Source organism: Saprolegnia parasitica, assembly GCF_000151545.1.
Source record: "Saprolegnia parasitica CBS 223.65 unplaced genomic scaffold supercont2.12, whole genome shotgun sequence".
Taxonomy (NCBI): domain Eukaryota; phylum Oomycota; class Saprolegniomycetes; order Saprolegniales; family Saprolegniaceae; genus Saprolegnia; species Saprolegnia parasitica.
In genome coordinates this window covers 1-22,285 of record NW_012156406.1, presented here as the reverse complement: position 1 = coordinate 22,285, position 22,285 = coordinate 1, and the positions used below count along the sequence as shown (strand labels likewise).

General features: G+C 58.5%; 11 protein-coding genes across 11 annotated transcripts; 3 read left to right on the top strand and 8 right to left on the bottom strand.

The window, feature by feature from the left end:
- Positions 1-316: 316 nt before the first annotated feature.
- Positions 317-1,748, bottom strand: SPRG_04567 (isocitrate dehydrogenase; the record flags this gene model as incomplete). The annotated part of the gene is made up of 3 exons (XM_012342980.1): positions 317-1,476; positions 1,528-1,603; positions 1,656-1,748. The coding sequence occupies 3 exons, from the start codon at positions 1,746-1,748 to the stop codon at positions 401-403; spliced, it is 1,245 nt and encodes a 414-aa protein (XP_012198370.1). The 3' UTR covers positions 317-400.
- A 617-nt stretch (positions 1,749-2,365) lies between these two features.
- Positions 2,366-4,325, top strand: SPRG_04566 (CAMK/CDPK protein kinase). Its single transcript, XM_012342979.1, has 6 exons — positions 2,366-3,174; positions 3,236-3,377; positions 3,432-3,618; positions 3,664-3,802; positions 3,846-4,063; positions 4,108-4,325. Exons 1-6 carry the CDS (start codon positions 2,381-2,383, stop codon positions 4,263-4,265), a joined length of 1,638 nt encoding a protein of 545 aa, XP_012198369.1. The 5' UTR covers positions 2,366-2,380; the 3' UTR covers positions 4,266-4,325.
- Positions 4,326-4,396: 71 nt separating this feature from the next.
- On the bottom strand, positions 4,397-4,944 carry SPRG_04565 (hypothetical protein; the record flags this gene model as incomplete). Its single annotated transcript, XM_012342978.1, has 4 exons — positions 4,847-4,944; positions 4,753-4,799; positions 4,632-4,702; positions 4,397-4,581 (listed from the first exon to the last, which is right to left on the bottom strand). The coding sequence occupies exons 1-4, from the start codon at positions 4,919-4,921 to the stop codon at positions 4,397-4,399; spliced, it is 378 nt and encodes a 125-aa protein (XP_012198368.1). The 5' UTR covers positions 4,922-4,944.
- An 82-nt stretch (positions 4,945-5,026) lies between these two features.
- On the bottom strand, positions 5,027-6,115 carry SPRG_04564 (hypothetical protein; the record flags this gene model as incomplete). Its single annotated transcript, XM_012342977.1, has 4 exons — positions 5,027-5,578; positions 5,635-5,807; positions 5,852-5,904; positions 5,946-6,115. 4 exons carry the CDS (start codon positions 6,113-6,115, stop codon positions 5,027-5,029), a joined length of 948 nt encoding a protein of 315 aa, XP_012198367.1.
- Positions 6,116-6,223: 108 nt separating this feature from the next.
- Positions 6,224-8,187, bottom strand: SPRG_04563 (hypothetical protein). Its single transcript, XM_012342976.1, has 9 exons — positions 7,850-8,187; positions 7,689-7,796; positions 7,557-7,645; positions 7,336-7,512; positions 7,081-7,290; positions 6,971-7,040; positions 6,780-6,922; positions 6,631-6,732; positions 6,224-6,589 (listed from the first exon to the last, which is right to left on the bottom strand). Exons 1-9 carry the CDS (start codon positions 8,178-8,180, stop codon positions 6,245-6,247), a joined length of 1,575 nt encoding a protein of 524 aa, XP_012198366.1. The 5' UTR covers positions 8,181-8,187; the 3' UTR covers positions 6,224-6,244.
- Positions 8,188-8,659: 472 nt separating this feature from the next.
- Positions 8,660-10,768, bottom strand: SPRG_04562 (hypothetical protein; the record flags this gene model as incomplete). Its single annotated transcript, XM_012342975.1, has 14 exons — positions 8,660-8,808; positions 8,852-8,987; positions 9,038-9,097; positions 9,143-9,216; positions 9,261-9,312; positions 9,360-9,407; positions 9,451-9,633; positions 9,680-9,780; positions 9,830-9,932; positions 9,978-10,007; positions 10,062-10,182; positions 10,231-10,361; positions 10,415-10,543; positions 10,586-10,768. 14 exons carry the CDS (start codon positions 10,766-10,768, stop codon positions 8,660-8,662), a joined length of 1,500 nt encoding a protein of 499 aa, XP_012198365.1.
- A 117-nt stretch (positions 10,769-10,885) lies between these two features.
- On the bottom strand, positions 10,886-11,329 carry SPRG_04561 (hypothetical protein). Its single transcript, XM_012342974.1, has one exon. It carries the CDS (start codon positions 11,267-11,269, stop codon positions 10,961-10,963), a length of 309 nt encoding a protein of 102 aa, XP_012198364.1. The 5' UTR covers positions 11,270-11,329; the 3' UTR covers positions 10,886-10,960.
- A 602-nt stretch (positions 11,330-11,931) lies between these two features.
- SPRG_04560 (hypothetical protein) lies at positions 11,932-13,076 on the top strand (the record flags this gene model as incomplete). Its single annotated transcript, XM_012342973.1, has 3 exons — positions 11,932-12,628; positions 12,684-12,859; positions 12,906-13,076. 3 exons carry the CDS (start codon positions 11,932-11,934, stop codon positions 13,074-13,076), a joined length of 1,044 nt encoding a protein of 347 aa, XP_012198363.1.
- A 230-nt stretch (positions 13,077-13,306) lies between these two features.
- On the bottom strand, positions 13,307-14,314 carry SPRG_04559 (hypothetical protein; the record flags this gene model as incomplete). The annotated part of the gene is made up of 1 exon (XM_012342972.1): positions 13,307-14,314. The coding sequence occupies one exon, from the start codon at positions 14,312-14,314 to the stop codon at positions 13,307-13,309; it is 1,008 nt and encodes a 335-aa protein (XP_012198362.1).
- A 1,632-nt stretch (positions 14,315-15,946) lies between these two features.
- Positions 15,947-18,901, top strand: SPRG_04558 (hypothetical protein; the record flags this gene model as incomplete). The annotated part of the gene is made up of 5 exons (XM_012342971.1): positions 15,947-16,270; positions 16,331-16,601; positions 16,695-16,854; positions 16,934-17,527; positions 17,581-18,901. The coding sequence occupies 5 exons, from the start codon at positions 15,947-15,949 to the stop codon at positions 18,899-18,901; spliced, it is 2,670 nt and encodes an 889-aa protein (XP_012198361.1).
- Positions 18,902-19,375: 474 nt separating this feature from the next.
- Positions 19,376-20,919, bottom strand: SPRG_04557 (hypothetical protein; the record flags this gene model as incomplete). Its single annotated transcript, XM_012342970.1, has 3 exons — positions 19,376-19,919; positions 19,971-20,470; positions 20,532-20,919. 3 exons carry the CDS (start codon positions 20,917-20,919, stop codon positions 19,458-19,460), a joined length of 1,350 nt encoding a protein of 449 aa, XP_012198360.1. The 3' UTR covers positions 19,376-19,457.
- Positions 20,920-22,285: the final 1,366 nt, after the last annotated feature.

Below are 22,285 nucleotides of genomic sequence, written 5' to 3'. Positions count from 1 at the left end.
CCAACACAGGCAGAGGCTGCGTCAGCATGGAGAGCCGACGACGATGTCCCACGTATGAAGAAGTCACCCAAGCATCGGCGCGACGGGCGAACGAACGAACGAACCGACCAGAAGACCAAGTCGACGATCGTCATCATCGTGGATCGTCGCCCCATCCCCGCTGTCGCGATCGAGCTGTAGAGGAGGATCGGTGGCACAGGTCTTTGCGACGCCTAGTAATCCGCCGAGCTGCGGACCCGCGCTACATCTGCAACGGGGTCGTCTTGGGTGCATGGGGAGAGGAGCGGGATCGGCAGTGGATTTCTAGGGACATGAAGGGGTGCCACGACTTGATTCATCGTTCCAAGGCTTGCATCATACACGAGTACACTAAGCTTTATAACCTCTTCCTTACATCAAATTACGCGTGGAGCTTCTTCGTGAGGTTGGCAGCGATCGCATCGAGGAACTCGAACGTGTTGAGCCAGTGCTTGCGCTCCATCTTGTCTTCGTGGATGAGGAGCGCCAGGTCCTTGGTCATCTGGCCGGCCTCGACCGTCTCGACAACGGTCGCCTCGAGCTGCTCGCAGAACGTCTGGAGCTTGTCGTTCTTGTCAAGCTTGGCACGGTGCATGAGGCCGCGCGTCCACGCAAAGATGGACGCGATCGAGTTGGTGCTCGTCTCGCCGCCCTTCTGGTGCACGCGGTAGTGGCGCGTGACGGTACCGTGGGCCGCCTCGGCTTCCATCGTCTTGCCATCCGGCGTCAAAAGCACCGACGTCATAAGGCCGAGCGAGCCAAAGCCCTGCGCGAGAATGTCCGACTGGACATCGCCATCATAGTTCTTGCACGCCCAGACAAAGCCACCCTTGGACTTGAGGCACTGCGCGACCATGTCGTCAATCAAGCGGTGCTCGTACCAGATACCGGCCGCCTTGTACGCCGCCGCGTACTCGGTGTCGTACATCTCCTGGAAGACGTCCTTGAACATGCCGTCGTAGCGTTTCAAGATCGTGTTCTTCGTCGAGAGGTACAGCGGCATCTTGCGGCTGAGCGCATACTCCAAGCACGCGCGCGCAAAGCCCGTGATCGACTCCTTCGTGTTGTACATGCCCATGCCGACGCCGCCGGCCGCGTCCGCAAACTGGTACACCGTGTACTCTTCCGTCTTGCCGTTCGAGTCTTCGGGCGTGAACGTAATCTTGAACGTGCCCTTGCCCGGCGCGACGAAGTCGAGCGCCTTGTACTGGTCGCCAAACGCGTGACGGCCAATGATGATCGAGTCCTTCCAGCCCGGCACAAGCTTCGGGATGTTCTTGCACAGGATCGGCTCGCGGAAGACAGTGCCGCCGAGCTCGTTGCGGATCGTGCCGTTGGGCGACTTCCACATCTGCTTGAGGTTGAACTCCTCGACGCGCTGCTCGTCGGGCGTGATCGTCGCGCACTTGATGCCGACGTTGTGCTTCTGGATGGCGCGAGCAGCGGCGAGCGTGACCTCTAATTCGCATGATGATGATGAGCATGGTCGGCGAGGTCATTAGGTCGTACCGTCGTTGGTCTCGTCACGGTACTCGACACCCAAGTCAAAGTACTCGGTCTTGAGGTCCAAGAACGGGAAGATCAACTACATGATGCATGCTGCTTAGCGCCAAGCACATGCACATGCCTGTGTCTACCTTGTCCTTGATGAGCTGCCAGATGATGCGCGTCATCTCATCGCCGTCGAGGTCGACGATCGGGTTCTCCACGTGAATCTTCTCAAAAGCCATCTTTGCACGTCCAAGCAAAAGCCAAAATGAGCAAAAACGAAGAGAACATCCTTCGGCACACAAATTCTGGTAGGTTTGTAATAACATCCGGATAATGATCGTCCGGATAAGCATGCCATATCAAGTCTGAGAGAAGCATGTGGTCGTGGCGCCGTCTACTTCAACTTGATGCGGTTGCCGTGCCGCGCCCCGAAACTTTGTACTTGCTTTTTGTATGCGCGCCCCGCCATGCTGCGCTTCGCGAAATCGGCGGCCATTTCAAACCCTGCAGTCCATCGAGCGCCGGCCGGCTTGTTGACCGCAGACGTCAGCCGCCTCGTCGCTGTCCATAGCCTCGTCCATATCCGAAGCTTCCTACATTAGGGTACGCTGGCGATGGGGCCATCCAAACTGATCCGGTGGAAGGGACGCGTCCGTTGCCGTGGCTACTCAGATAGGGCTCGGCGCCGAAGCATGGTGAAGGGCGCGACGGCGGTGTGAAAATCACGCTGTACGGTCCACGATCTTGCCACCCATTGGTGATTCTCACGTGAAAATCGACAGAGGCGCGTCATCCTTTCTCCGGATATCAGACAATGTATCCGTATCCGATGCTCAAAAAAGCAACCAATCATCGCACCGTCGTCGACGTCATGCGCAGCGCGGCGATGATGACGGTCGTCCGCCGCCGTGCGATGAGCAGCATGGCGGCGTGGAATCGAGCGGACGTTGAAGTCTCGATCGGCAGCGTCCGCACCGAGTGGCGCAATGGCGTCCGGCGGCTCGCCGCCTTTCCCGCGCTGCAGCACTTGGCGCTCGAGACCGCGGCCTACTTTACGGACCCGGCCGACATCGATTTTGGCTACCCGCGCACGTTTCGCACCCAGTACACGCTCGGCAAGCAGCTCGGCGAAGGTGCCTTTGGCACTGTGTACCAAGTGGCACCCAAGGACAACGCCGTGACGCTCGACTTGGCGGTCAAGGTCATCCAGAAGGACCGGCTCGCGTCGCGCAAGGACTTTTTGGCGCTGCGCCAAGAAGCCCGCATCATGATGCTGCTTGGCGGTACGCTCAATGTCGTCCACTACTTTGGCGCGTACGAAGACGAGCGCGCGGTCTACCTCGTCATGGAGCACTGCGTCGGCGGCGAGGCGTATGCGCGCATGCATACGGATGTTGCGACCGAAGCAGACCGCGCCGCCTCCTACATGCTCAACGTCCTCCACGTCGTGTGGCAGTGCCACCTTCTGGACATCTTGCACGGCGATCTGAAGCTTGAGAACTTTCTGTTTGCCGACGACCAAGTCGACTCGCCGCTCAAACTCACCGACTTTGGCGGCGCCGCCTTTGTCGTACCAGATGCAGTCGTGTCGGGACTCCGGGGTACGCCCTTGTACACGGCGCCCGAGGTGCTGCAGGGCAACTACGCGCTGCCCGCCGACATGTGGTGCGTTAAGTGGCATGCATCGACTTCAAGCGTTTCTGATGATATATGCTCGCATCTTTAGGAGCTGCGGGGTCATTTTGTATCGGCTCTTGAGTGGGTCGTTCCCGTTTGAAGGCGCACTCCTCGACGAGCAGATCTTGCATGCGCCCATCGATGTCGAATCGGGCGTCTGGGTGAACGTCTCGCCCGACGCCAAAGATCTGGTCGGACTCGTCGATCAAATGGGAGCCCTGTGGCTGATGCAATGGTGCTTGTAGGTACGCAAGCTTTTGGAGCGAGACCCTCGTACGCGGTTGAGCGCGCACGAAGCGCTGCGCCACCCGTGGATGGCGCAAGCGTTCCAGGAGCGCAAAGACGCACGCAGGCAGGTCCCGCGCCACCTCGGCGGCACCATGATCCAGCGGCTGCAGCTCTACCGCACCCTCAACGGCTTCCAGCAAGCCGGTACTACCACTCTTCGTCGTGTAGGTTCGTGACACTTGGTGCTAGTCTTTATCGAAATGACCAAGCGCGTGCCCAAAGCCAGCAAGGTCGAGCTCGCGGTCCTCTTCTCCGAGATCTGTGTGGACGGCGCGTCCTCGATTGGCGTCAAGGACCTCGCGCGCGGCTTCCAGAACGGCGGCTACAAGTACGCGCGCCCTCTCAAACGCCATGGAGCGTAGTTCGTGTAGGCTCACGTGGGGCGAGGTCAAGAGCTTCCTGAGCCGCATGGACATTGACGGCGACGGCGTTGTCTCGTTTGATGAGTTTTGCTGCGCGTTTCTTGACTGGCACGCGATCCAGCAAGACTCGAGCGTGTGGCGAACGCTCGTTGAAACCGCGTTCGACACCTTTGACACGGATCGCGACGGCAAGATCCACGTCGCCGACCTCGTCCCGCACATGCCAGGTACGCGACGTTGATACATTGATACAGTTCCAAGCGGGCTGTAGTGCGCATGGTGCACACGTTCTTGAGCGACGTGCAGCGCTGCTTCGCGCACGCCGACTCGGACAAGGACGGCGCGATCAACTTGATCGAATTCGAGCGCATTCTTCTCGTGCAGGACGAAGCGTGGGCGCGCTATGCGCCTCGGTACCTCTGGCATTAGGACCGCGTTTTTGGCTATCGACCGGATTTTCGATCGTTCAATACACTCCTATTTGTACAAGTTTGTTTTGTGTAGTTGTTTAAGGGCACACTGCGTGTACGAGAAGACGCGAGGCGAGTACTCTCGTAGTACTACGCGAAAAGGGCTTTGACGAGGCTGTAGAAGAGCAGCTGCGGACAGACGAGCAGCGCGATCGTCGAAAGCGGATAAATACCAAAGGGAAAGCGGACCAGCCAGAGCGTGGCGACAGCGCCGAGGACCCAGAGGAGGCTTGCAGACACCACGAGCACGCTGAGCTCGGCGGCTTTGGGAGCGGCTACACGCATCCACGGGTCATACGACGGCGCTATTAGCATCGTGGCGTACGTGGCGGCGGCAGCGGTGGTCGCGGCCGGCGCACACGGTGGTGCACGGACGTTGCCTCGCCATGCCAGATCCTAGCATTCGTTTGCATTGCGCTGGAGCCATGAGAGGTAGTAGCACATACGGTGACCCTGGAAAGATGGGGCGGGGGCGAGGTGTGGCGCTCGCGATCTAGTACCATCCATATCCCATCAACAGGGTCGTCCCATCCCACGTACGTGTGTTGGGCTCGGAAGGTCCAAGAGCGCCTCGGCAAGCTCAGGTGGGTCCACGCGCAAAGGTCCCGGGTCCATGCCCCGTCCATCGCCAGCCTGAAACTGCATTCAGATATAACGGACGTAGCGCGTGCGATCACGGGAGGCTGCCACGTCATGCAAGATTTTGGGGTGTAAGTTAAACTACACGTCTCCTGTCAAGTCGACAATGGACGGCTCGTCCGAGTCGGATATGAGAATGAGCTCGGCATTCGTGGTTTGTGTTGGCGCCGAAGCGACGGTCGCATCCTTGCTTGCAGCAGTACTTGCCGCGTTTGGAGGCTCTGGAGGGCTCTGGGACGGAGCGGTCCGCACGCGGCGCTTCTTCTTGGCGGGTGGCAGCAGCAGTGCCGACGAGGACGCATGCAGTAGCAGTGTTGCCCAATGCAACTCGTTGTCGCAGTACGGGCAATACCCGCGCTTCTCGCTCTGCGTCGGAGCGTCGTCGTCGTCGTCGTCGTCAGGAAAGCACTCGTGAGCGCAGTCAATGTGCGCGCGCATGGGGCAGTCGGCGTGATAGCACACGAGTCGCGCGTCACCCTCCTGGAACTGGCCAATGCAAATGGAGCACCTCGCGTCGGCGTCGTCGGCGTCATCGCTCGGTGGCCCGTGTGGTAGCGTGTCGAGACTGGCCACCTGCGTCGTCATGCCCGGAGGCAACTCATTTGGCGCGCTCGACGTTGCAAGCGTGTGCATCTCTACAGGATGCTGTCGTAGGACCAACGTGGGACCGGACATGCTTACCGAGCGACGTGAAGGAGAGCGTGAGCGAGCTCGTTCCATGGCGGAAGCGCCAAGATCAAGTAGAGTTCAATGAGCTTGCGTCGCACGGAGCGCATGCCGCCGTAGCGCTTGACGTGCTTGGCGCTGGCCATCGCGGCCTTGGTGAAGCGGCTGTTGTACGGGTGCTGCCACACGTACTCGACTACAATCTCCATCACGATATGCATCGCATCGAAGCGTACGTACACTGTAGTGCTTGCACCTTGGATGCAAAGCCATAGACAACGACAAGCATGTCCCTGCGCGCTCGCCGTGAGCGATGGACTCCATCGCCACGTACCATGGACGGTACTTGGCCGTCTTCTTCGCGCCCTGGACGATCTCGCCGTTGTGCTGACGCAGGCGCCGCTTGGGCGTCATCGTGAAGCCGACGTACGTGTGCTTCATGTGCAGCGACCGCTTGCCTGTCTGCGCCGGCGTCTGCGGCGTGAGGAGGTAGCACGCGAACATGGACGTATTCCGGCAATGGCACAACGCACTGCCATTGGCTGAAATCAAGTGGTATTTCCAAACAGAATCTTTTGGCAAAAATACACTGCTTTTAACAGAAAATATGTAGTCGCATTGAGTGCTTTAGGTCTAGGGGGTGGACGGCGAGACGCAGAGCCACGTGAGACCGTTTGTGGTCGGGAGATGGTACGTCTCGCCGTGGTCTTGCACGACGCGTGAGAACGGCAGTGGGTCGTGCAGCGTCACTTGGGCCACTTTTTTTTCAAAGTTCAAACTCACGCCAACACACGTCGTGTCCTTCCAGCGCTCGACGAGGTCCCGCCGAATGTTATGCTTCTCCTCGAGCGCTGAAATGTGGTCTTTGATCTCGTCGTTTGTGACGACGCGGACGCGGTGGCCATGGACGCCAGCCTTGGCGTCCAAGCTCAGGAGGTAGAACGTCGCGTACATCCAGTAGAGGTCATCGGACGCCACCTACGCCACATTGAGCATGATAGACAAGTTGTCTGCATTGCCTCTCGCCGCGCGCGGAATGCAAAATCGTCCGCTGCCCATGCGTCCAGAAAGGCCTTGTCTTCGGGCGTGCGCGTGCGAAAGTACCGCGTGCCCGACTTTTTCTACCCGGCAGATGACAACCTGCTTTGTCGGCTAGGAGGGGTCGTACGTAGGGGTTGCGGTTGGCGGTCTTGACGCTCAAGTACGAGACCTCTTCGAAATAATAGGCAGGCATCGTCGCCGACGCCACGTGGCCCTCGGCCTGAACGTGCTTGGCGAGCTGGTCAATGTAATCAAACCGGAATGCGCCGCCTACACACAAGCTTATGTCGACTTGATGACGGGTAGCAGGAGGCACACCTTCAAAGTTTTGGTTGAGGTACGCGACATTGGGAGCATCGACGATGTAGTGTAGCTTCCCCGGTGGTACCTACCATCCATTAGCTAGCCACAGATAGCTGGTATCGTACCATGGCGTGCCGGGTCGCTAGCCATTTCTCAAATGCACGCAGTGCTTTGAGTTTGGTTTCACGTGTCATGGGCGGCGGTGGCGTGGCCTTGGGGTCCGACGGGATGTACTGGCTCTCGACACACATAGTCTCGACGGCCTGCAGCAACGCCTCGAGTTCGGCGGGCGTCACAGGCAGCTTGGTCAGCGTTGCGTCGCAGTGCGCGCATGTCTAAACGCACGCCGCTGACGCGCGCATTCAGTTGGTCGAACGCACCGGTAGCATCTCGGCGTGGTCGAGTTGCGTCGTGGTGTAGCCAGGTCGGTCGCGCGTGATCGCCATCCACAGCGCAACGTCGTCGGGTGTGAGTTGATACCGCAGCGCGTTGAGCTCTTGCAGCACGTTCTGAAAGATACGCTGGTGGACGCCCAGTGCTTTGGACGCAAACAGAACCTAGACGTATCGTATCATATCGCAACAAAATGGTGGCTGCTCACCATGGTCGGGCCAACCTTCTCCGGAGGCTGCGTCGTGCCAATGGACTTGACGTACTCCCAAAACGACCAAGCTTTCTCAAGGTCGTTGGCTACACACCTCGATCAATCGACCGACTCGCCGCGAGACCAGACCTTGGATGTAGTGTTCCAGAAGGGGTGCGTACGATCGATAATGCGGCTGTACGTCCGGGTTCTTGGCGTGTTTCTTCTTGAGCAGCTCGAGCGCCAAGTCGGTGCGGTCTACGCAGCATCAACCGTGAGGACGAGGACAATAATGGCGGGCGGTTGCTGACCGGACTGCGTCAGAAGAGCCACCATGGACGAAAAGGCGCCTTCACGTGGCCCGGCGGCGTCGTGCTCGAGCACTTGGCTGAAGAAGGCGGCGACTTGGTCGACAAACGCGGGCGGCAGCGGCGCCTCTTGGAGACACGAGAAGAAAAACGCGTCGCAGCCCTTGATATCGTACGGCGACGTGCGCGTCTGGAGGATGCCAAAGGCCTCGTGCAGCGGAACCTTCTGGCGCCGAAGCAGGTGATGCATCTCGGGCGAGAAGCGCACGGCGCTCGACGCAGACCGGCTTCGAGCCAAGAGCGTCGCCCAAGATCCCCGCGCCAAGTGCAGCATCCTGAACGAAACCAGGAATTCGATGGCCCGCGTTTGATTGGGCACCTACCATCCGGATACGACCGGATACAGCTAAAATTGCCGCGCCAAGTGGCGACAACCACATTGACCGCCGTGGATCCATGCCGTGGATCCAGCACTGGCAGACCGTCCGTTGGACCTCTCCGCATGTCTTGCTTCGAGCTATGCGATGGTGCGATGGTGCGAAGAGAAATAGTTGAAGCGCATGTGACCGGCGGCCGGGGCATATTACATGCAGCAGGTCCATGAGGCTATCGCGCCACGTGAGCCTGCGACGAAACATAGCGATGGCTCGTTCAAACCCCATATATTGCACGGGTCTGGTGCAGTCCAAGAAACACGCCACTGCAGCTTAGCAGCCGGAAGCCCCATCAAACCTGGCTTGACAGAGAGCGTTGCCAAGTCGAGCATGGGCGAAACACGGTTCCAGTTACCGCACTAGAAAGAACGGCGACGTCTTACGGCACGCGCGTGTCAAAGTCGGCGACGACGAGGTACCGCATGCGCATCTGCGCCGTGTTGTACACGATGTACTCGTTGTACTCGAGCCCGTTCTCCGTCGCCAAGTCGCTGCGCGCGAGCTTGCCCATGGGCACCGTGACGCCATCTACACCGGGTGCGCGCGCCGTCACGAGATGCAAAAAAAGTACCTGGCATGATGTGGTCAAAGCCAGAGTCGGGCAGGTACGAGCCGTAGCCGTGGACGCTGTCGTACGCGACGCCGTCGACGCGACGCTTGGCAGACGCGTCCGACGCGGCCGTCACATACGGCGTGCCAAGTGCCACCTTATTATGCCCGTGGGAGAAACTGGTGAGGAAGGAATTCAACTGCGTACCTCGCAGAGGGCAAGGAGCCCCACCTTGTTCGAGTGGCAGTAGCCCACCGAGCGCGACACCTACCCCTTCTTGTTGTCGCGGTCGCCCGCGAAACGCGTCTGTACCGAGTCGCTAAAGTAGAGGCCGGTCCCAAAGCTCTGGCCATTCGTGCGGACATTGGCCGGCGCAATCTTCAGACCTAGTACGTACGTCAGCAGCACCGAGCGCGTCGACGCGGCGCACCACTTTGGAGAATGCTCGACCAGTTGGTGAGCGCGCTGCCGTGCCAGAGCAGCTAGTAAGTACGCGTGAGCCATATATCGTCCACCCCACGATCTGCACCTTGCGGTTGTGCAGCGTCGCAAAGGCCTGGAAACGGTCCGACTCGATCTGCACCACAGCATATGGCATAGCGAATAACGCGGCAGTCTACCTGCTTGTCGACTTGGTACACGCAGCGCAATGTTAGCGAAAACTTGAGGGGCGCCTTGGTATTGTCAAAGTACGTTTGAATGAGCGTGCGCGCGGGCGAGGCAAACGAGAGCAGCTGCAAGTCACAGCGAAGAGCCTGGAATTGCACATAGAGCGGATCCTGCAGCGCGGCCTTGGGCGTGACCTACACCGCCGATTCTACCATGCACAACATCATGATGGACGCGTACAAGAAAGTGTGTCGTCAGAACGCTGGCCATGGTGTCGATGCGAGTCGACGTGTCGAGCACGTGGCGGCCAATGAACTCGTGCCCAAAGCAGTGGGGTACGACTACGGACGCGCTGTCATCCAAACCGCGATAGCGTCACGAGCAGCCCACGGGCGTAAAAGTGGTTCGAGAGCAAAACCAGTGACGAGCGCTGCCGCGTGCGCGACGGCGCCGTCGCCAAGACGCTGCGCATCTCGTCCAGGAGCGCGATGGCCTACAGCACCTCTTGTCCAAGAGTCTCAAATCGCATATCGCGTACGCGGTCGATCGTATGCTTGGAGAGCAGCACCTACGCAGCATCGTAGATACATCCATCCACGTACGACGACGGACTGCAAACTACCGGCAGCGGTGTCGGTGTTGGCGTCCGCGGACGAAAATTGCACTCGGGCGGCAGCAGGGCCATGACGTGGCGCACCTCGGACGTCAAATGCTGCGGGCGTCCAAGGTCCACGTCCACGAAACTAAGCGTCGCGCGGGATGCGTAGCCAATCAAGGACGAGGATACGCACGTGTAGTCGCCTCGGGCGTCGTGGAGGAAGCGGTTGCGCCATGTGATGCCCGTCTTGGCCAAGAAGGCCGCTTGAAACTTGTGCAGGGCGTCGCCCACATTGGCCGCGACGACGCATTTCGTACTGCTCGCCTAGACGACGACGATATGCGGCGGAAGCTGCAGCGTATGAGAAAAGCGCTTACGTCCAGCGCAACGTCATGGCCGTAGTGCATCTCGACGTGCGTCATGCGCTCCCAAAGGTAGTAGCTGCCGTTGTCGGTGCGCAGCACTTGCAAGTGCAGTTCGCGATTCTCTTCTGCACCCATGTCTACCTACGTCATAGGGTCGGTGTGGGAATCGTCTTGGTGGCCTACGCGATGAAGGCGCGCCGAGAACAGCGTGTCCTTATCGGCGTGCACGGCTGCCGGCCCGAGGTGCGCCGTCGCGGCCGGATCGACGTGGTGCGTCGTGGCAGCGGCCAGCTGCGACCGCTTGGGCTTTGACGCCTTGATGACAGTCGTTGTTGACGGCTTGCGCTCTTTGCCTGCCTTCTTCATGCTCGGATATGCGATTCTTTCAACGTCGACTCTCGCACCCGTTGGCGTGGGACCCGGCGCATGCACGTGAGACAACGAGCGCGACAGGAGGAGAGGACTGCATATCGAAGAGAAGAATGTGGCAGAAGAAGAGGTCTATTAAGAGATGATGGGCGATACAAGGTCGCGCGCACCAGGAGAAAAGTCGAGGAGTTACTTGTCGGCCTGCTTGCTCTTGCTCTTCTTTGTGTATTCGCGCGACGGCGGGATCGGAAGCACGTTGGCGAGGCCCAACAAGAACGAGACGCGGTCGCTCGGCTGCGCGCCGACGCTCAGCCAGTATTTTACCCGGTCGTTGTGCACGCGGAGCTCCTTGACGCCGTCCTTGGCCGCGATCGGGTTGTACGTGCCGAGGATCTCGAGGTGGCGACCATCACGCGGGCAACGCGCGTCGGCGGCGACGATACGGTAGAAGGGCGAATGCGTGCGACCCCAGCGCGCGAGGCGAAGACGGACAACCATGCTGGCAACGAAGACGCGGAAGTTGAGCAATGGTACCGGCAGACCTCCACTGGTTCTTTTAGCCAATGGCATCGCGTGACGATATTTTGACCAATCGCTGCGTCGAATTTGCAGAATCCTCGTCGCAATGGAATTGATTGCGAGCGTTGCAAAAGGCGGCGTTGGCGTCCACGAGGAGAGGCCACTTCAGCGCCAGGGCACAGATCTCGATCTCATCTTACGGGTGTCAGGAGCTTGTCAAATGCGCTGTGGAGCGAACGCCGTCGCAAACAGAGTTGGGTGGAAAAAACAGTCGTCAGATCTTATTGGCTGAAATTGGAGGCATTCTTGCAAATTTTACTCCAATCGCGTTCGAACCGTCGCCACAAGATCCGCGGCCGATGCTGCCAGCGCGGGGCCTGCGGCTTGCCACTGCAGCGTCGCCGCTCGTCTTTGTCATTGGCACGAAGAAGAAACACCGAGTTGAGCTGACCAATTGCGAGGAGGTAGCCGTTGTCTTCAAGGTGCAATGCACCGAGTCGTCGCGCTTCCGCCTGCAACCGTCCAAGGGTGTCGTCGCCGCCAACGCATCCGTCGCCGTGCACATCCAACTCGCATCCCATGTAACCACGTCCCATGGCTCTACGGCTCTCTCACGAATACATTGTGGCTGTATGTAGAGCATGGACGAAGCTAACTGCACCTTTCTCGTCCTCTCCAAGGCTGCGTCGTCGCCAGACGCCATTGCCAGTGGCGCTTGGGTCAAGGATGCTGATGTCGCCAAGCTCTATGTCAACGCCGAGATTCGACAAGAAGCCTCCAACGGCGGCGACGTACCCAACATGACTTCTGCATCGACCGAGGCGGCAGGCGAAAGCGATGTCGGCGCTGCACTGTCGGTTGCCGTCGCTGAACGCTTGCCCGAGACACCACAGTGCGAAATGACATATCCACTACCGACATCGTTGGCTCTGGCGATCGAGACATCAGTGCAACTTCCGTCATTGCATACGGAAGTTGCTCCGTTGCCGGAATCGGGGCAGCTGACAAGCCCCGACGAGCGGCGCGTCGTGCGGCTTCTCGTTAAGAACAAAAGCCGAAAGTCATCGAATCGGCTCTCGGACGACGAGGTAGCGTATTTGAGGCAGTGCAAAGCCGCGGTGACACCTTCGCGCTGGCACCAATGGGAGACGAATGCACTTCACGCCCGCACATCGCTGCAAGGCGAAAAGAAGCGGCGAGCGTCCTCTAATGCCTCGTCGTCGTCGGCATCACTCGCGTTGCACGAAGACGACGTCGCGTCGCTGCTCACATCGCCGCGGTACGGCAAGAGTGCCCACTCGGTTGTCACCGAGTCGGAGCAAGCCAGTCTCTGTTGCGGTATGTCGCCTTCCTCTTCTTACGTGTGCCCATGGCTTTGTATTTCATCGACTAGAGCCCGTGGACAGCGTGGATGCCGAGGTGTATGCACCGTTGATCAACGCCGCGCCCCATCAATGTCGCCGGCAAAGTGCGTGCGACGACCAAGGTCGGTCGTGCATGGAGCCTGCGTGCCTCTGGGCGCGGTACATGCTCGATGTATGCATTCAGCAACTCCAGCACACTGTGAGCGTACGCTACCCAATGTTGCGGGCGCCTTGTCATGTTGTGTTCCTAGGTTGGTCGCACGATCGTTAGTTCTCCAGACGACGCCAGCAGCGCGATTGCACGCATCTCCAAGTCGGCCCAAGAGATTGTGATTTTGCACCAAACAAACCCGTACTTTGACGATGGGTTTCGAGCCGACGCGTCGACGTCGCGGCCGTGGCTCGGCTCCACCGAGTCCTAAGACGTCCGTCCACCCTATTTAATGCAACTCTAGCTGTCCGTTGACGACATTTTGAGAACAAGTGCGACGGGCTCTTGTCATATTATGCGAAAATATCGACAGATATCATTTCGCCAAAACCATGACGTGGTACGCTCTCACGATTCTGAAACTGTCACCAGCTTCAACTTGCAATAAGATTGGTCTTGACGGACACAGAAGAAGACGAATGGATTGTGGTCATAGAATGCTCAAGTGGACGTGGCTTCCTCGAGGCACGTGTTCGCGTTGCCGTTCCCACCCGGGTACGTGGCGTCCATGGCCTGGAGGAGGCTGCTCACCGCGTCGTCTTGCGTCACGTCCCAAGCAAAGACACCGCGGAGGTTCATGCACGCGGAGAACTTAGCTTTGGCCGCGATGGACGTCGGGTTGTCGTACGTGATCTTTCGAGCGCCCTTGACGAGCTGCGGCGTGAACGACGCCTCGTTCATGGAGGAGGCCCACGAGCTCTCGAGCGGCTTGATTTCGCGGTACGTCATGGCTGTCTTGCCTTCGTAGCCGTAAAACGGCACGCCAACAACGAGCTTGTTGGCAGGGACACCGGCGTCGAGCCAGTTGGCCACCGCTGACTGGACGCTGCTGTCGTCGCCCATCAGCGCAGCGTTCGGGCGGCCATCATTGCTGTACACGTTGTCGTAGAGCATGAGGTTGACAAAATCGAGGCTCTCCTTGATGATCGGCGTCATTTGGTCGCGCGAGAGCCAGCCGGGGATCGCGGCCGACACGACTTTGTCGGCGCCGAGCGCCTGGCGCACTTGCTGCGCGAGGACGCGGTAGTTGTTGAAGTCGCTGTCGCTGTCGGGAAATTCCCAATCAATGTCGACGCCTTCGAGGTTGTACTGGCTCACAAGCGAGTGCACGGCTTGGACAAACGTGTTGCGAGAGGCTGCGGACGCCGCAAGCGGTGGAAAGTTGCCGCTGTCGCTGCCGCCACCGATGCTAAGGACAGGCTTTGCCCCCTTGGAGCGCACGACTTGGGCAAAGTGCGCGAGGCCTTTGGGTGTGGGCAGGGACCCGTCCGCGTTCGGGATCGCAAACGCGTAAAAGACGTGGGTCGACGCCTTGAGTTGGATGTCTTCGATTGGGGCCTCGGCATAGTTGGGGTAGTAGACACCGACGACATGCGACGCCGCGCTTGCTTGCGGAAGGGCGACAATGGCGAAAAGGGTGAGTGCGAGCGAGGCACGGTACGACTTCATCACTGTGAGGTGGACGAGGGAAATGGGATACTAAACGTTAGGGAGGCAGCTGATACGCATTGTACCGCTCGCATTCACATCAAATATCCTTTTCGAAGAACTTGCATGCGAGCACCAGCTGGTCCCCATGCACACAACAGCTTATTGACGCCAAGATGTATTGTGGGTAGATGTGGTACCATGGCAGAGTCGCAGGCTAGTGCGCGCGACTTGCGCGTCGCTTTCGTAGTGCAGTCGTATTTAGAACACATCTGGTTTGGATTGTAGTGGGGCAAAATGACGTGGCGCCCCCTGCGGTCTCGGATGGCCCATTCGGAGAATTTACAAACGACGGCAACGCCTGTACAACTCTGATTCTAGAGACAAACAAGATCGCACAAGGGGCGATCCAACCCTGCCACCGATGTTGGTCTCTACCACACGGCTATGCTGCAGGTGCTGTTGGAAATCAGTCTCTTCTTTTGACGAGCGCCGACGACGTCGTGCATCGTGTCCGGCTCGCCGCGCGACGCAGCTGCAACACGACAGAAAAGGATCACACATCATTTAGACTTTCGCACAATACGTGGGCACCTCGAAGTAGAGCATGCGAGACGAATCGCAGCTCCGAGTCCGTCGTCCAACAAGCATGGACGACTCGCCACGAGCGGACCTGCTAATTTTTGCGAGCGAGGACATTCTTAAACGAGTTCATTTCGTACCTGCTAGTGTTTCCTTGTGTACGATACAATCAAGGACATACATGTTCCTGCCTTTGATATCGTTTTCTTTTGATTCACGGGTCGTTCGTTGGTGAACGTCTAATCTCACTTGTGTACCAGTGTCGTGATTAGTTCAAATGTATTTTGTTAAGAGGGTCAGTCAGTGTGGTATAGTTGTGACGAATTTGCTCGCTCGCACGAGGCTCAGCCGCTAAAATGACGCCAACGTTCGAGCTAAAATGACATGTCCATTTGATCGCCAGCCATGGTCGTGTGGAAAACGTCGCAAAATGGTGTTCGTGTGGGAGCGACTTGGTTGTGCTGGTATCTTTTCGCGGTGGTCTCTGGCTACATTCAGGACATTTCTGCACTCAGCTCTGTACACTGCCCGTCCGAAAGAAATTCCTTGCGAGCGCTCCCAACCTTCGGTATGACATCGCTCGCTCAGCCGCCCGCAAAATGGCTCGTAGTAAGGTGGGGTCCGTGTACGTAAAATGGGGATCTTGAAGTTTACGTACACGATATACAAAGAAAGAGGAGAAAAGGATTGAAAGGTCTTCAGCACGGTGACTCACCGTGCTGAAGACCTTTCAATCCTTTTCTGATGCTCCACGTGTGTCACCGTCGGTGACACACGTGGAGCATCACGTGCAGTGACGCGGCTTGAGTTGTTTGTGATGCCTTTTAACCAATCAGTCAAATGCTTTTCATCATAAACCCATGGATTACGCTGTATTTCGTCCAGTAGCCGCCATTGAGGACATAAGAAGGCACTTGGATTGGCTAAAATTTGTTAGATATCATCGTCGATCTGGTTTTATTTTATTGCTTACAAATATGTAGAGCCCAATCCATTTTATTATCGACGTCAAGGTCGTGGCCAATCACATGTGCCGACTCAGTTTGCATCACGTCAGCCTACTGACGCAAAATGCCGCGCGCCGTAGACCCGCTCATTTCTGCATGCAAAGACATTCTCAAGCACCACCGGGTGCCGTCCTTCTACGTCTGCACGGGAATCCAAGGCATGTCGCTGCGCCCAGTGGTGCGCGTCCAGGGCCTCCGTGACCTTCTAGCGCTGCCGCTGTCACCGTCGCAGCACCAGCAGCTCAGCGCGCGGTATGGCAAGGCCCGCATCGTGCCAGCCTCCAAGGTCACAATTGAGAACCAAGACGCTTTTGTGACCGCACTCGTCGACTCGGTCGTCGGCAAGATCGAGTCGGTGCTCGGAATTCAAACAACCGACGTCGGTGCCGTCTTGTAGCACCTCTGCATCGACACAAGTGGGGGGACCAACACGCTTTACGCTTTGCAGGGCTGCGTCAATAATGCGTTTGGGACCTTGATCGTGCTGCTGCCGTCGGGCCACAGCGGCGGTGTCCTTACGTTCCAGCACAAGGACCGGTCGATGACGTTGCCACACAATGTCGCTGACGTGGCAAAAGGGTTTGACGGTATCTTTATCAACACGATGATGACATCGACGCCGATCACGTCCGGTCGCCGCCTCGCGCTCGTCTTCCACTTGACGGGCGTCCATAAGACGCCAAGAGGTCCGTCGCGGCTGCCGCTCAACGCGACGGGCTGTGCGGCCAAGTTGAGAACGCTCGCAAACGGACCGCTGCCCGAGTGCCAGCGCATTGCATGCGGCATCGATTACCTCGATGATGCGCTCTGAGATGCGGACGAGAAAGGCCTGGACGACTACGACTTCCACAAGCCCTACGAACAGTACAGCGAAGAGGCCGACGAACCATTGTTCCCGCAGCTGTGGCCCAAGCATGCGCACCTCGCCGACCTTCTTGTGGCCACTGGCTGCTTTGACGTGGCGCTCGTTCGGTTCTCATTTCGACCAATACACATACGTTATGACAGGTGGCATCTTACCTATGTCGGCACCTCATTCAACGGTATGTAGCTCCACCGAGAGCGATAGCGACGACAACGGAGTGGATACAAGCGTGCTGACGAACCAAGTCAAGGCATTCGAGTTCCATCCGTCGTGCGTCGTGCCAAAAGTAGTCGGCGAAAGGCTCTACGGCATATCTGTCCACGCCTTCCTCGGCAACTACAAGCCCACCGAGGGAGGCCTGTGGGTCGACGTCCCTTCGCAGACAGCTCTCCTCTTTTGGCCCAAGCGGTTCCGCGCGGGCATTGTGGGCATGAAGACGTCCTTGTCGCTGCTCCGCAAGGCGGTTCGCCGCGGCGACCCGGACTGCTCCAAGCTGGGGCTAAGTGTCAACGAGCTTGCTTTGGGGATTATGGTCATCTTCAAGTCTGCGTCCTTTGACTACCAGGACGAAGAGCGGGCGGGCAGTGCTCGCGACGGTAGCACTACTCTCTTTGGCGACCTTCTCCGCGCGCTGAACGATGTGGACTTGATCGAGTACTTCGTCGCCGAAGCCGTGTCCGTCTCGCCGACAGACGGCGCGTCTCGTTGCCCCATTTTGCTGCCCGATGTCGCCAGCTGGGTGCGCGCGTGCTTTAAGGCGTATGGGTGGCCACGCCTCTCGTCCGCCTTCCATCGACTTTGCGGCGCTGGCTCCACACGGAAAACCAACGCAGCAGCGTCCCGGCGCTCGTGTCGCACCTCGCGGGTCTCCCCAAAGAGGCGCCACGGCGTCTCGAGCAGCCGTTCTTTGGCGCGTTTCTCAAGGCGTCTTGGTACGATGTGCAATCGCATTCGCCTTTTGCGGACGGCGCGGACGCCCACTGCCTCCTCTTGGACTGGCACTTTGAAACCATCTCGCCCGACCTCGTGCACTGCGACTGGCTCGGCGATCGGCTGCCCCTCGCGCTTGTCGCGACGATCGATGCCTTTCTGCGCCCGCGCCGATTTGGCACCTGCGCAGGTCCGTGCTCGCGCGACGTCGGACTCTGGCGTCTCGACCACGTGCCCACAGCGCTCATGAAGGCGATCGAGAGCCAGCCTGGCGTGCCAACCACGCCGTACACGGACGCCATCCTACATGCTTTGGACGCGATTCCAGTCGCCCAGTGGCCGTGGCGATCGGTTTGCGAGTTTACGTCGGCGCAAGGCGCCGCGCTCTTGAGCTGCATGCACTTGTGCAACCGCGTCGATCCAGCGCTGCTCGACGTCCTCGTCGCGCTGTGTAGCGAGAACGAGTCCAAGAGCAACAGCTCGGACCATGCTGTCGTCAAGTTTTTCCAGGCTCAGCCACGGGTACTGGTCCTCGATGCGGCGGTCACGAGCCACTTGGTGGCGTTTCTGCTCACCAATGCGGCGATGCTACCGGAACTCGTGAAACGGAGCACGCGCTGGTGGACCCTCGACGCGTACGCGCAGCTCGTGGCCGACGAGATACTCGCAACGCCAGTCGGTGACTGCGTTTTGGCGCGCGTTCAAGCCTGGGTCGCGACGCTGCCGTCGACGCGCGACGCGAACCGGCACGTGGTGTACGTGGTCATTGCCAAGCTTTGCTCGGAGAAAAGCCCTGCGCGCTGCCGCACCCTCCTCGGTTGGCTCGCGACGACGTGTCGAGATGCGTTTGTTCGCAGTGGCACGCTAGAACCCGTTGCGGGTATCAACGATTGCGTCCTCGACGACATTTGCGTCAACCGTCGCCACTGCGCCGAGTGCAAGGCGCTGCACCGCTTCTTCCTCGACGGCACCAAAGTACAGCGCCACATGCGGCGTCATGTGTGCCCCAATGTGCACGCGACGGCGACCGCCCACCACGGCTGGCTGCGCTTGGAGCCGGTGCGGATTGATGGGCATTGGGCAACGCTATTGCGCAAGGTCCAGCAGGCAGGTCGTATGCCGATTGCTGACGCCGCGCGCGCCAACAAGTACCACGCAAGCGACACCAAGTGCGTTGAGGTGCTCCAAGCCATCCTTGCCCAACTGGAAACGACAGTCGCATGAGGCGGACGTCTGACGTCCGAGATCGACCTTCGAGGATGACATTCAACGGATCGATGGAGAAAGTGTATGAGCTGGTACCTCTCTTGTCTACTTTGAAACGAGATGGTACTGTCCGTTGGTAGGACCAGATGTTGGGATTTGACCGGAGGATTTGACCGTGGATTGCGTTGGTTTAGCTTGCGGATGATCTGTGGCATCCCTCTCGTCGCAAAGTTGCAGGCGACGATTGCGTGGCATCAAAACGACCTCAAGGAAGAGGTTGCTCGGTTGTGGGACCGAGCAATAGGTAGCGATAGCAACGATCTGTCGATCCAGCATGGCGCATGGCTTAGCACCTCAGCAAACGATAGACCTCGAGCACAGAGAGAGCTATGGAAGTGGTAGTCAACTGACAAGCATCTACCCACCTACGTACCTACCTACAGCTACCTACAATCGATCAAAGAGCTGGCACCCCCGCACAGCGAAACTTGGCGTACGTGCTACCATAGGCCGCGACAACCGTCTTCCTTATATATAATATTAACTACGCCTATACTACCTACTAAAACTCTGCTCATGGCTGGAGCAAGCTCGACTTGTCCGAGTGTCGTCGAGGCGTGTCCACCAACGCCTCGTCGTCATCGACATTGTGGCCCGGCGTTGACTCTGACTTGTCACTACTGTCGGCAACATCCGCAGCCGGCTCGGTGGTCTCGGCCGCTGTCGCTGTTGCTTCCTTCGATGCTTCAGCAATATCGACGACGACGACATTTGCATCCAACGAGGGCTCGTCCGGGAGGTCGTTGCTCTCGGAGCGGTCCTTGGTCGCTCCCAGCGGCGTCGGCGTATCCAAGTTGCCGGCAAGGAACGTCATGGTGCGGACCTTCTCGGGAAACTCGTCGTCGGCGCGTTGGAGCATGTAGTCTTGGTAGCTCGGCATAAAGTTGTGGATCGCATCAGCGACAATGTCCTTGACGCTCAGCACCTCCTTCATATTCTTGACGACCTCCGACTGCGGAATCGCTTCGCACGTGTTCTACACCAGCATGAGCGCCTTGCCAAGTGGATTGAATCTCCACACTCGTACCTTGAATTGGCCAGCGCCAAACGAGAGAACGTAGAGGACCGAGACGGGCGCCATCTCGAGCGCGAGCACAAAGTCGTTCCACGCAAACGCTTGCTCCTTCGTGATGCGCGGGAGGCCGCCAATCAGCAAGGTCTGCCAAAAGGTCATGAAAATGACACTTTTGACCGCGAAAAACTTGAGCACGGGCGAGAACGGGGCAAGAATGTGCTTGGTCGCGAGGTAAAAGATGAGCAAGCCGTAGAGCGCAACGCTGTAGCTGAGGTTGTAGACGAGCCATGTGAACCACTGAAAGCCGACCGAGTCGTACATGCCGATGCCAAGCATAAAGAGCGAGAGAAGCGCCATCGTGGGCTTGAGAAACACAAACTGGATCGTCGCCTTCTTGCAGTTGCGCAAGAGCCGGCCGTCGCGCGCCATGGGCGGCAAGCAGTACCCGAACGGGAACGGGTGCACGATCTCGGCCTCTGTCACCATCTTGGACACGCAGTTGGATTCACCGCCTACACATGGCCGCCCATGAGCCTCCATCGTCGCTGCGTGTAGCCTCATGTGGCGACGCACCGGCAAAGGCGAGGACGAGGTTGAGGAAGCTGTAGACGACAAACGCCTCGTACATGTCGCGGACGGCGTTGACGAGCGCGGCCTCGCGCACAAACTTGAACGAGACGAACGACCCGATCGCGTAGACGGGCACGATGAGCAGGATGCGAAGAATGTAGCGCTGGAGGTTCGGGCGCGTGTACGCGCGAAGGTGCTGGTACATGTTGAGAGCCGTGAGGCTGGTCGCGAAGAGCGCCGAGAGCGCCGCGATGAAGAGGCACCAGCCGCGCTGCGTCTCGACGAGGTTGAGCGGCAGCCCAAGGAGCGTGCCATTGCCCGTGACGTTGCCGCCGAGGACCACGGTCACGTTGACGCTCTCGGCGGGCTGGAACGCAGCGTCGGGCATCATCGGGCGGCGGACGAAGCGCAAAAGTGGCAGGCCAGTTCCGCGGCTGGCATCGTATCCGGATCCGGATGCGAAAATGCTGATGTTAGGTACCGGGTATGTATGTGGCCATGGGACCGGAGACCGATGGGACATCGCTGTATGGACACGTCGTGGGACACGGGCTGGCGACGATCGATGGTGTCGTCGAGGAAGATCGGTCGTCAACTATATAAATATATATATATTTGTTGGTGTTTAGACGTTGCTAATGTTGGTTGCTGTCATAGCGGCGGTCGAGCCATGGCAAGCGCAAGCTTGCAACTCTCGACTCGACGAAGGAGAAGCACAGGAAGCCAATGCGATGTTACGCCGAGCTGAAATCGTTGAAGCGGTTTGGCGTTGCAGAGCGACGCAGCTGCCAACGCGTCTCTACAGCAAAGAACCGCAGTCCATCGTAAAATGACCGCCCAGATCCAACGACAATGGAGCGAGCGACCGAGCGAGCGATGCAGTCCGTTGGGTGACACGGCGATAACGTGCAGGAGATCGAAGGGATAGGACGGCGTCGTCGCGTTGACGCTGAGTACACTGTATACTGTGAGGAGAAGCAGAGACGAACGCAATCGGTTGGGTGCGTCAGGCTGGGTGTGCATAGAGCACGCTAGCAACCACCGTGCATCGCGCCTTGACGCCAGCTCATGTGTTCAAGTATTGATGCCAGGTGGTCGAATCGAAAAGTGAAAAAAAGGGTGAAAATGTGAAAATTATTTCCTTTTGGCGCGAAATTCAAACAAAGTGTCGTTCGCACGCTGGCAACATCCAGTACTGCGAGAGGACAGGCACGTCGTCGGTGGCACCCGCCTCAAATGTTGCCGGTCGTCAATTGCTTGATGCACTATACGATGTACATATAGACAGCTATACGAGTGCTAGTATTTCTTAGCCGTCGAGATTGTGGTCGTTCAAGTCGGTGGTCATCGGGCAGGTGTGCGTCAGAGCCGGCTAAAATCCGAATTTCAAACGTACTGGATATGTTGGACCATCCATTGTTTTGGGAAAACACCATATTGAATACATCGCTCTCGCTACCTCTTGTTGAGCCCGATGCATCCTGTATGTGGGCCTGGCGGACGGCGTCGCAAAACAGCCACACACCAAGCAAGGTAGTGTACAAACAGCATTCTTAGCGCGTTGGGTTTACACGGCAACGAGGTGGGGAACGCTGCTCAGCTTGCGGTGGCGCTTCACTGGTCGGAGCGCGATCGTCGGCAGCAACATCGCACGCCACCAGGGCGAGCCAAAGACGCGCTCGACGTTTCGCCGCATCGCCGCCGCCGAGAGGGTCTTGCGCAGAGGCTCGCTCCTGCGTCAACGTGTCTTTCATCTC

Bases quoted from the DNA above. Each gene is read 5' to 3' on its own strand.
- SPRG_04566 (XM_012342979.1), top strand. From the start codon at position 2,381: ATGCGCAGCGCGGCGATGATGACGGTCGTCCGCCGCCGTGCGATGAGC. The intron at 3,175-3,235 runs GTGCGTTAAGTG...TCGCATCTTTAG, and splicing joins GCGCTGCCCGCCGACATGTG to GAGCTGCGGGGTCATTTTGT. The intron at 4,064-4,107 runs GTACGCGACGTT...AGCGGGCTGTAG, and splicing joins CCTCGTCCCGCACATGCCAG to TGCGCATGGTGCACACGTTC.
- SPRG_04563 (XM_012342976.1), bottom strand. From the start codon at position 8,180: ATGCTGCACTTGGCGCGGGGATCTTGGGCGACGCTCTTGGCTCGAAGC. The intron at 7,797-7,849 runs GTCAGCAACCGC...GATGCTGCGTAG, and splicing joins GGCTCTTCTGACGCAGTCCG to ACCGCACCGACTTGGCGCTC. The intron at 6,733-6,779 runs GTACGACCCCTC...TCTGCCGGGTAG, and splicing joins CCGCCAACCGCAACCCCTAC to AAAAAGTCGGGCACGCGGTA.
- SPRG_04561 (XM_012342974.1), bottom strand. From the start codon at position 11,269: ATGGTTGTCCGTCTTCGCCTCGCGCGCTGGGGTCGCACGCATTCGCCC.